This window comes from Stegodyphus dumicola, chromosome 9 (genome assembly GCF_044657685.1).
Source record: "Stegodyphus dumicola isolate Sdum_Otavi_A_Nest chromosome 9, ASM4465768v1".
In the NCBI taxonomy this organism is placed as follows: Eukaryota; Metazoa; Arthropoda; class Arachnida; order Araneae; family Eresidae; genus Stegodyphus; species Stegodyphus dumicola.
Window position 1 is genome coordinate 45410718 of NC_140776.1, and position 12030 is coordinate 45422747.

The window sequence follows — 12030 nt, forward strand, 5'->3', positions numbered from 1 at the left end:
TATCATTAATTCGTAAACGAATTGTATCATTTGATAATGGTACCTTTTGTAATTTCTTTGAAATTTCATCTCCGCACATGATACGTGCATGTCAATGGCAGCAGGTTTTATAAGTTTTTCAGCAATATTATGGGGTTTCTTTTGTCTTGCAATATGCCAAGCCACATAAAAAGAAGCAAGTGTAACTTGTTTGGTAGAAATTAGAAAACTATTACTACTTGGTGCATCTAAACGCTGTCTTTTTAAATAGGCTTCTTTTCTTTCGAAAAAAGTACGATCTTTTCCCTCAAAGGAAAAATTTTTATGTTTTGCATCAAAATGTCTTTTAAGTTTGTTCGGTTTCATCGATTCATTACTTAGTATTTCACTGCACAAGACGCATTGCGGCTTGTTCATTCCTCCATCATAAATGCAAGTAAACCCTAATTCTAAAAATGCTTCCTTGTATTCACGTTTTGCCATTTTAGGGTGATTACAATTTTACAATACGCACTGCAGCTTGATCACTCCACTTTTAATAAACAGACAAAAATTGTTTCTAAAATGCTTGTATTCACGTTTCATGATTATTACACATTCCACTGTTATTCACAACATAATACACAGAAACGAGTTTTTGACAAAGAACTTGCAGCGGAGTGCAACTTTTTTACGTAAATATCATTAATATGCAAACAGAAATTAACAGAATACAATTTTCCATTATTACTTCTTTATTCACACGAGTTAAATCGATAATATCTGCTTACATGTTTACAACCAAAGGAAATTCCCCGGTTTCTTAAAAGTCGAAGTAAAAGTAGCTGATTGAAAGCGCTTTTAATTTTTACCAAAAGGTGTCACTACCGGAGAATGACTACAACCTTATTGTGTGTTACCTACAACCTTATTGTGTCTGCGCGCACGTAAAGCAATGGCGTGAGTATTACCAACACCTCATAGAAGAAAGCTATAAGACAGAAATTGGATGTCACTTCTAGAAGGCCATTCGCGAAGAGCGGTAAAAACAATGCATTGTTTTAGAGAATAACTTGTATTAGAAAAAAACTCTTCTAGTAGGTGTTGGTATTACTTATTTTTGTATATTAAAAGTTTTTTTTAATTTGACTTAGCGCGACGCAAAAAATATGCTTCGCGACCCGGTTAAGAACCGCTGCATTAGTGCACAGATTTCATTACCATGAAAAATATTTTATCTATTGCATTTAACTCCCTATTATACAGCAATTATATTGCCACTGCTTTGATAAGCATAAATCTTTCTACCTATAAATAAAAATTTTATTTTATTTTAGAATATAGTATATAACACATAACAGCTTTCAAAATATGCATTAATTTTTATGTTAATGGTGAGGCTTCCTGATAACATCAAACAATTTCTAGACAGACAAAATTTAAGCATATATTTCTTACTGTGTACTATGTTGTGCCCTTAATACTCTTGAAAGCTAATTTGAATACTGATGTCAGAAATGAGTTCAGTGATGTAATCCTGATTTTGATCCTATGTGTCTTTCTTGACAGAAGTAACAGATATTCCAAAAATGTGTGATAAATTATATTTTGCATGTTGATGCCTTTTACTGTTTCAGTTTTTAGGTTTTAGTGAGAATAGAAATAACATTGTCTACAGCTTAAAATTTCAGTTACTCAGGACTGAATGTTTTCTTGATGCCAAAATAAATTTTTGGTTTTCAGAAATGTGGAATTTGATTTTGAAGTCAAAGTTAATGTTCTAGATGAACAATATCAGTTCTGCTACCCATTCCAGATTAGGGGTTAGACTACTGCAAAGCCACATTGTAATTTAATTTAGCAATAGCCACTTACCCACTCATTTTTAATTTGGGTATTTCCTGTCTGTATTCTAAAAGTAGAAATGACTTTTCTGGACTCTGTCATTTCTATAAATTAGTCTATGTCACGTGGCTTGCGTAATGCTGATGATGTAGCTAATTCAGAACCTGAACTAAAAAGTTTGAGAACTGAAACTTTCTCTTGATAAGCTTCTATATTGGATAATTGTGCACTTTTAGCTTCTACCTCTCTTCCCATAAAGTATTTAGATATCTGTTTTCTTCCTAACACAATGGTATCAAAAATATAAATATTCTTGAATAGGCATGATTAGAGTGCCAAGTAAATTGTGGCTGCAAATATCAATTGAAATGAAGTTGAATATTTAATCTTACTTGGCTAACAAATTTCCTCTTTACTATGGATCTACATTCTATGTCATCAACCTCACTGTCTCTTTCATCATAATGTCATAATGGTGTGGGTGGAAAATTCAACTATGAAATTAGAAAGTGTGTTAAAGAAATAAATCTTGTTTCCATGCTACAAATCTTGATGGAAAATTCATATCCCAACTGGATTTTGTTAAAATATCTATAAAATTAAAATAAATGTGCCTGCTTATCTGCAAGTTCGAAAGATCTAATGTTTAGTGAAAACAAAGTGTAGAATTTATTTTGGCCACCTCTAAAATATTCAGAAGGGGGGCAAAAGTGTGTTTTAAATCATCAGTGATTTAACACTTTAGAGATTCAGCATTACAGTGAGTTCGAGGTCGTCGATCTAAGTTTAATATGCTTTCAAATATGTGCGACAGAAAATTATCATTTGCTCTTCCACTTTTCATAAATAGCATTTCGTCAGTAAAAAACTCAAAATTACTATCTTTGTGTGAACTTACTAAGGCTTATTTACCAATGAAACAAAATTATTAAACATACTGCAGATTCTATATTTTGCATCTAACTCTGCTTAAAGTTTCTGCAGCGTGATTACGCTGTTTTGGCATAACATGAAATTATTGTTCAAGATATGAAGAATAAAAATTCAATGTTTTTAAATGGTTTTGAAAGCATGAATTTAGTATTTTTAATATTATTTGGTAATGCATTTTAATACCTTTTAATTCTGTTAAAAGGCATTAAATAGTAAATATTTTTCTTGGCCACGAAATAGATAATTTGCTTGTTCATTGATGCAATTAAATATGTTTTATAGAATAGCAAACTGCTGATAATTATTATTATTACAAATTTGAATACCTAATGCTGTTTTCTTCTGTTGGATTAACTGTATAGCATTACTGAAAGATTAAAAATTATATAATATTAGAAATTCGAATTTTGCAAATTCAGTTTAACAAATCAGAGTTTTCAGATTTTATTTAGGGATAGTTATTAACTTGATTGATCTATTTTTGTATTATTGTTTAAATATCTTTGAATTAATATTTTTTATTCTGAATCATTTAAACAATGATATTATTGTTTAAAAAATTGAATTCTAAGAATTTTCTGATTATTGTACAGGGTTTGTAGCCACATTTTAGTTAAAAAAATAAGCACCTATAAGCACTTTTCAAGCACATTTTAAGGAAAAAATAAGCACCTGTCTAATTACATTATACACAACTGCATAACCTTAAAAGAAAAATTAGACTTGCAATTTAAAAAATGAGCAATGCAATATTTATTAAGAGAATGAGCATTACCTCAACCATGGAAAACAATTAACTTTTTTTTTTTTAAATTTTAAATGACAGTTCAATTTTAAGAATTAGTTTACAATGAGAGAAAAAAAAACTATGCAGAACTAAACTATATTACCAGATTTAATGATGAAATTTCAGTTCAAAATATAGAAAATAAATACTAATAAGCCATATTAACTGTATTCGTTTGGCACCTAATAACAAATACAATTTATTTTTCCACTCATATTAATATTTAAATAATTTAACTTAAATCAAAATTCTGAACATTTTCTAAATTTTCATTGCATAACAGTTTGCCCTTAACATGTATTCCAATCACCAATCAAAGTAATTTAAGTAAAAAAGAGGCACATTTATGAAATCAGAAGACGGGAAATTGCTTCATGTAGTCACTCACCCTTTAACAGTAGAAGCTTAAATAACCCGCATACTCGGAAATTGCTGAATATTCCGGGTAGTAACTGGAAAAAGAGGTGTGGGGGAGATTGTAGCCGTTCTTTAGATTTCTCGGCTAAATAATGATTTTGACATTTCAGTATGTGCATCATATAAAAATAGACCAACGGAACTGAGAAATATTTTGCTTAGAAAGCACAGTAAAAACTCTTTGACGTGTTCATAAACAAATCTCAGACTGAACATCAAAATTAATTATTTCTGCAAAATACTGCAAACGTTATTGCGCAATACGTGCAGCATAATCTTCCACATGTGATATTACGCAATCGGAATCAACAGCTGCTGGTATTCGGAGAATAAGGAACTAAATAAAGGAAAAGAAAGAAATTTACTAATCTGGGGTGTTTCCGATTCTAATTTTCAACAGACTGCATTAAATTTCCGGAATAGAATCAATCTTCGCTTAGGTAGGGTAGACCGCAAAAACTTTTAGTCCTATTCAATCCAGATTGGACAGTGAAAAAAAAAAAAAAAAAAAAAAAAAAAAAAAAAATCCGCTGCTTCAAAATTAGAGATTTTGCAGAGAAAGGGGAGAACCACCCAACCTCCGTACTGTATAATGTATTGGAGGAGGGGGGGGAATTCTTTTGACTATTTGATTACTTTTCTTTTATTTAAGCCATTCCGAATATTATTCCTTAGAAAGCTAATCTGTGTAAAAACACACCCATTTTTTGGAAGTTTATCTATACTTCACCAGTTACTGCAACTATTATATTATAAATATTCATGCATATACTCATAATATAAGCATAAGGATCATAATAAACACAAATATGAACTGACCACGTGGAACGAGAATGCAAATTATTAAAATCTTGACAGAAATTCAAATATGTGTAGTATTTGGATGGGAGGAAAAGAATACCGAATGTACCGAATTTTCTACCGTTTTCGCAGTTCTTTGACCAATAGAACGACGTGCACCTGTCTGTACTCTCGCGCGCACCATAGGTTACCTTAATGCAGAGTAAGGGGGAAAGCAATTTCCGGGAGTATGATTCACCATCTGACGTTGCATAGTATAAGGAAGAAAAGTTGTTTATTTAGTTTCGGCTTTGGTACGGGGAAAAATGCTCGTTCATTAAAAAAAAAGGATTAAAAAAAAAAAGCACTAAAAGCAAAAAATAAGCACTAAAAACAAAAAATAAGGGCTGTAAAGAAAAAGTAAGCACCTATAAGAGCATTTTATTTTCAAATATAAGGACTTATAAGCACTTGTAAGGACTGCTACGAACCCTGTTGTAAGATTGTAGTGAATATCAACTTCGAAGGCACTCACATTATAATTTTCATATATAATTATTATTTTTATAATGGAGTCAAGTTAATTTTTTTATATAAATGGAATGTTTTAGTGCAGTTTGAAAGGCCATCTTCCATCAAATATAGAAGCTTTAATTAGGAATCTGAAATTTGTTTTATTATCGATTTCACATTTTGCAACACTTCAACGAATTTTTGATTAACAAACTCAATGATTTCAAACTGAGCAATGGCAAAACTGTATGGGAAAAAACATTTTTATCTCGAGAACGTGAGACTGTATCGAAAATTCTAATGATACGCTCATTTTAAAATTATTTTGCAATACTGCTGTTGAATTGAATTTTATAGTTTAAGTGCAAAGAACATTTAATAAATAAAGGTAACACTCAAAGGGTTAAAAAAAAAGTCCCTTTGAGTATAATGTAAAATCTGAAAGCTTTCAGATTTTTTAAAAATTTATTTTTAATAATTTTTTTGCTACCAACTTAATTTTATTAATAATTATTTTTGCACTGATCCTTATTTTTTTATTAATGATCTTGATCATTCACTAATGAATATTCAGCTACTGATCCTTCAATTATCACTCACCCCCAAGGAATACGGGGATCCCCTGCTTTATAAGACAAAAGCAATTTAAACTGATAATGATAAATTTCTTTTTAGTACTTGATACAAAATATTTAAAAAAAAAAAAAAAATCTAGTGAATACCATTATACTGCTACAATTAAATGTGTGATTTTTAATGATATTATTGGGTTATTTGCCTTTCTCTCATCCCTGAACTCTTACACATTGACTGTCAAATCCTGAGACAAATTTTGTTTCACCAAAGCAATGTACATTAGGCCATTATTTTTCAGTCAAGGCAGCATGCTGATGATACCACTTTAATAATGTTCACTTAGTACTCAGAGAGCCACAAATTCTATGATGCCTAGTCAGTCCTTTGATATTTAACTTTTACTTTGTGTTATGAGTAAATACCAAATTTTCTGTTGGTCTAGTAACTACATTTGGCCAACATTGTAATGTACTAAGGCTATTCAAATGCAGCCCGAAGATGACCTGACATACAATTCTAGATAACTGTTCTGCTTTTTGGAACAGTTTCTGAAAATGAATACTAACAGAGTGCCCATTAAACACACACACACACACACACAGAAAAAAAAGAAAAAAAAAAAGTTTAATGGACTGTTCTATGGAAAGCTTGGCTTGTCAAACAATATGCCAGTGCATTAAGAACTGTTTGTATCATAACAAAGTTAATCTAACTTCAAATCAAAGTAATGCTCAATGAAAAAAAAAAAAAATTTTTTCCAGCATTGAAACTCTTAGGGACAAATGAATTTGTTTTACATAATTTTTAATATGGATATTTTTTTAAGCAGCAAATCATTTGTGGACAGATCATTTAGAATTTTCCTTTTTTCCTTGATGGCAACAATAGTTTTATGGAATAAAGTTCATAGTCATGCTTGCTACTTGAGAATTTGCACTGAATATTTAAATTTTAAAAGGCTGGGTATCTATCTAATTTGAAGATCAGATTTAAAAAAAAAAAGTTAGAATAAAGGTGATAAAATATAGTTAATAAGAAGTTTTCAAACTATAAAAATCTTATGGCTTAAATGATAAAAAAGAATATTCACTGATTAAAAATATTTAATGTATAAAAACAATCATTTACATTAATAACAGAAATTTACATTTGATTGAGAGGAGTAATTCCTAATATCTGTAAGCCCTTTTTTAATACCAATTGAGCTGCATGAAATAACAAAAGTCGTGCCTAGAAGAAAAGAGAAAGAAAATTAATGTATCACAATATATACATGAAAATAATGCACATAAAATAAATATTTAATGGAATGCTTACTTAATAAATATTTAATGGGATGCTCTTGATAATTCTATATTAATCAGTTTTATAACAGATTTATAAATAAGTTATGTAAAATTAAGATTATAATTCATAAGAAACATAAAAATTAGTAATTCACAGCAAAATCAGCTAAACATTCAAAAGCCTATTTATCAAATAACATGCCAAATCAAGCGAGGCATTTTAATTTCGATTTTGATTTTTTACTAAAATTGCAGTAAAACTGAGCTGAATTGTCAGTGTGGTCCAGAATGACCTACAGTACTGATTTCCTATTACACAATGAGAGCCAAAATTAAGAGAAATTTCACATTTGGTTGATTATCTCCAGAACTGATAAAGAGATTTTGATAACATTTGATTGCTTGATGTTATAATAATAAAAGATATTCAACAGTCATAGTTCACATGCATGCTTGTGCTTAAAGTTCATTGGCATAGATCTAAAATGGAGGTTGCAAGATCAAACAAAAAAAGCTAACATTGCATGCGGTCCCCTTTAGCAGCCCCACTGCTCACACAGCATGACTTCATACTGAAAATGAGGTAGTTTATGAGTTTCTGTGGCAGTCGATGGCAGTCTTGCAGAAATGTTATTTTTAAGTCTTGAGAGAGAAGGTGAGTTGCAACTGCTCTCCCAAAAGGATCCAAGACATATTATGGTTTAGGTATGACTAGACAATTGTTCAGTTAATAGCCTCATCTAGAAAATCATTCACTGTATTAGCCCTATGTGAGTAAGCATTATCATCCAAAAATGAAATGAAAGCCAAATGCACCCCTAAATGGGAAAACACAGGGCTCTAAGGTATCCTTCTTGTAGTAGTCCCAGAACTTCTGTCAATGACATGAAGGTCTGTGTGAAATCGCCGCTGGCCTATTGATTCTCTCCAGATAAAGGTACACTGAGAATCAGTAATTAGGTTGAACTTGACTTCCTGTGGGTGCAAGGAAGTCACAAGAGAGTTGAAAAGCTGGTGTTGTCCTCTTTACTCTTTGATGAAATGGACAAATATATATCTTTATTAGCTTCTGTGGCTCTCAGACAACCTTGCCCAGACTTTCTCTCTATGGATCCAGTATTTGTACCTTATTTTCCATAAACTGTATATGATGCTGAGTGTTAAATTCTAGTCTCTAGTAATCTACATTTAAGACTACAATGCTTCAAATCTCTCTATGATCCCACTTTGTTTCATCATCCAAACATATATGGTTATTCATTTTAGCTATCTGCTTTTGAATTTAACTAAATGTTCCAAAACGTCATAAATATTGCTGGAATGCAGGCAATCAAAGCAAGGAAAATGCCATGAATGCTTTTAATGACCCTTCCCTTACATACTCCTCCCATATGTACACGTATGCTTGTGTGACACTGAAGATCTACACTTTCTGTTTGGAAGTAAACTTTTGTACTTTTCAAGAAAATAATCAAAATATGCAAATTCCCTTAATTTTGAACACTAGTATAAGGCTTGAGACATAAAACCTGACCACAATAAAATTCAGTTTAGGCTGCTTTTCTGAAAAATGTATTTAAGTACAGAAAACACAAAAATTAATGCTGAACTAATTAATTAATACTAATAATGTCTGGTTTGAAATTTTTAGTTTCTAATAATGTGTTAGTTCAACACACTGTCACATTTTTTACAAGTCTCTGATAATGTTGAAAGCAGCTGATGAGACAGAATTTATTTTTAAACCCTCCAAAAAGCAAACTTAATTTAAAATTTTACTTACAGAATATTTAACAGAAATACAAAAACAATAATAACATCATAACGGAAAAAATTCAGATTTATATTTATTTTCTATCTGAAGTTTAAAACTTGGTACCTGAAAGAAATTTCTATCAATTATATTTCATAATTTAAACATATCAACAGCTAAATATTAAATTTTAGACTTGCATTTATTTCAGGTAATTTCATTATGTTGAATTAACCAACCAAATAACTATTTTTAACCTTAACTGGAAATTTCAGAATACTGAAGGGCCACCGATTGTTGGCTGGCAAATTAAACTTAATGACTACATCAACGAGGGAAATTATCCCACCTTAACTTGGTCACATGGTCTAGCATATAAGCAAATATTGACAAAGCTCTAAGCCATTCATTCTGTACTTTTTTCTTTAATAACGGTTGTGCACATAAACTCAGTTGTATCTTTATGTCTATAAGCATAATATTGAGATGTATTTGTGGGCTGCACAAAATTGCTTCAGGGGCTTCATGCGGCCCACATGTTTAAGGCTCCTTATGTAGATCATCTCAGTAATATACTATTTACAAACATTTAAAGCTAAATGAAATAAAACACTAATCTATTAAATGCTAGTTAAATGAAGTATAAGCATTTATCTATTAAACAATAGACTATTACCCTTTTTTCTTCACAGAATTTTTTATGAAAAAAACTTACAGCATTTCTAATTCTCACAAAAGTATTCATCAATAATTCTAGAATTGCATTTGTAAGAAATGACCTAAATTTGGACAAATGAAAAACTGAAAGATTCTGAGATTTACAAAGATCTCAACAGACATGATATAAAACTGTTGTCACTTGGTTTAACTGGGAGGGCACGCAGCTCTGTTATATTCTTATTAAATTATAAATTGTGATTTAATACTACTTACCCTTCCTACATATGGATTAGAACCTTTCACAGGAAGAACTTTGATTGCTCGACCAATTTCATTCCTGAATTACAGAAAATTTCATAATGACATTTTATATATGGTTTTGAATAAAAATCGCACATTTAAACATTAAAAATGAGTAGACGTGCACATACTTACAACTACATCAACAGTATTAAAATGACGCAGAATGACCAAATTAAAAGTAATATATTAAAAATTCACTTTTTACACTGCATATTTCATTTGAAAAGGGTTCACCAAAATTGACATTTTAACATCAACTTTGGAAGTTAATATGTGTATTTTATTAAAATGTTTATTTTTAGAAGGTTTTGTTCAAATCTAGCACAGGAATAAAAATTTTGAGTATACCTGTTATTTTTCTCGAGCGATCAATCTCTTATATTTATTTGTGAGAATAATTAATGGTAGTTATAGCAATTGAGAAGAAGTAGCTCTCATTTGAAAAGTACAAGCTGACATTGAATGTTTTTGTCTGTGATAAGTACAGAAAGGGTAAGCAATTTTAAAAACATTTTGTTTAGTGATTCAGTTCCAGTGAGATATATGATAAATGACAACTTCCTTAAATTAAAGAAAATTTAGCAATCTGAAAAAAGTACAATTTTTTTCACACAGGATTCCTAACCTGTAAAAGGATGCTGAATTAACAGATCAACTGAAAATTGATAAACGTTTTCATTACTTCATACAAGTGGTCAGCAGGGAGAAGTTTTGAAGTTGGCCTAAATGTGCATAAGAAAATTTAAAATGGTGATTTCCCATTAATGAACTAAAAATATCATTTGTTGCATGCTTTGCAGGCCAAGGCTGATAATAAAATTTGTTGCTTACACAATAATACAAGTTAATTACAGAGAAAAAAATGTAGAAAATACAGTATTTCACCCTTTGCAGTTTGTTTACCACCCCATGCCAAGTCATGCCACCCCGTTAAGCAAAAAATGGCTTCTTTTTACTATTATGTATTCCGCACGCTTAAAGTTTGTTCCTCTGAATCTTTGCTTACCAATGAACTTAATTATTTGAGAGCAGTTGCGATTGACCATGGATTTTCTCCCGTGATTATTGATAAAGCAGTTAAAAAATTTTCAGATTCCCAGCAAAGAAGACATTCCACTGTTAGAAATAATATTAATGACCTTGACGTGCTTCCAATTTATCCTTCTGTTAACTATAAAATTGCATGGATTCTGCAGAAATTCAATTTTCAAGTCGGTTTCTTCCGTATTAATAAAATTCACCCTTCGATTCTAAAAGATTGCGTTTCTGTCTTGAATTCTTGGGGAATTTATAGTATATCGTGTCAGTGTGGTTTAAGATATATTGGCCAAACAAAAAGAGCGTTGAAATTTCGTATCAAGAAACATGAATCTTATGTCAGAAAAGGCGAAATTAACAAGTCTTCAATAGCGTATCATAGTTGGACATTTAACCATAATTTTGACTTTGGGTCTGCAAAAATTATCCAAAAGGCTTCTTCCATAGGTGAATTGGATTTTCTTGAGGCTTTTCACATTCACAAAGATTTAGCAGGTTTAGTTAATGATTTGAAGTCCAATCCAGTCCTTCCTAATGCCTTTAAAATTCTACTATTTAATTCAGTTTTTTTTTCCGATAGATGGCGTTACCTCCTCACATTTGGTACAACCAGAGGGTATAAAAATCCGTTCAGTGGTTGCTTTCCATTATTTGAAGTTCAGATTTTGTGCATGAAGGTGCATTTGCCCCTCGCTCCCTATTTTAACTTCGCTAATTTTTCTTGTCCTTTATGCTTGATCAGATAGCCTGGCTCAGTAAAAGTAGGTGGCCAGTGCAACTCTGATTAAAAATCCAGTTATAACCACGTGCAGTGCTGATAAGGACCACATGTTTCTGAGACTCCTTCTCCTTTATTTTCTTCTTTCTAGGTATTTTTTTCTCCTGATGAGGAGGGACCTTTAGCTGCCCTCAAAATCGATTGAGTGTTTCATTATACTTACGCTAAATACACGGTTGTTTTTACGATTTTGATTATCACATTAGCGTGTTTTTCTTCTAGTCTAGTTTGTGCTATCAACCGGCATTTTCGAGAATATTTTACTGTTTATTGTTTTACCACGTGCACCATTTTATTTACTTCTTTCCATGTGGCTGTTAGTTTTTCGGATTTGGTTTATGCTATCAACCGACATTTTTGAGGAAATTCTACTTCTTATCGGTTTACCACGTGCACGATTTTG

The 12030-nt window shown here is 31.0% G+C and overlaps 1 protein-coding gene across 2 annotated transcripts in view; it reads right to left on the minus strand.

Moving 5' to 3' along the window:
* Nucleotides 1-6894: 6894 nt before the first annotated feature.
* The window catches only part of LOC118194435 (putative arginine--tRNA ligase, mitochondrial), a 70577-nt gene continuing 65441 nt past the window's right edge, over nt 6895-12030 (minus strand). For both annotated transcript variants that reach the window (XM_035365593.2, XM_035365594.2), the window contains 2 exons: nt 9782-9845; nt 6895-7039 (listed from right to left, as the gene is read on the minus strand). In XM_035365593.2, coding sequence (XP_035221484.1) covers nt 6953-7039; nt 9782-9845 — 151 coding nt within the window. In that variant the 3' untranslated portion in view covers nt 6895-6952. The remainder of the gene's footprint in view (nt 7040-9781; nt 9846-12030) is intronic.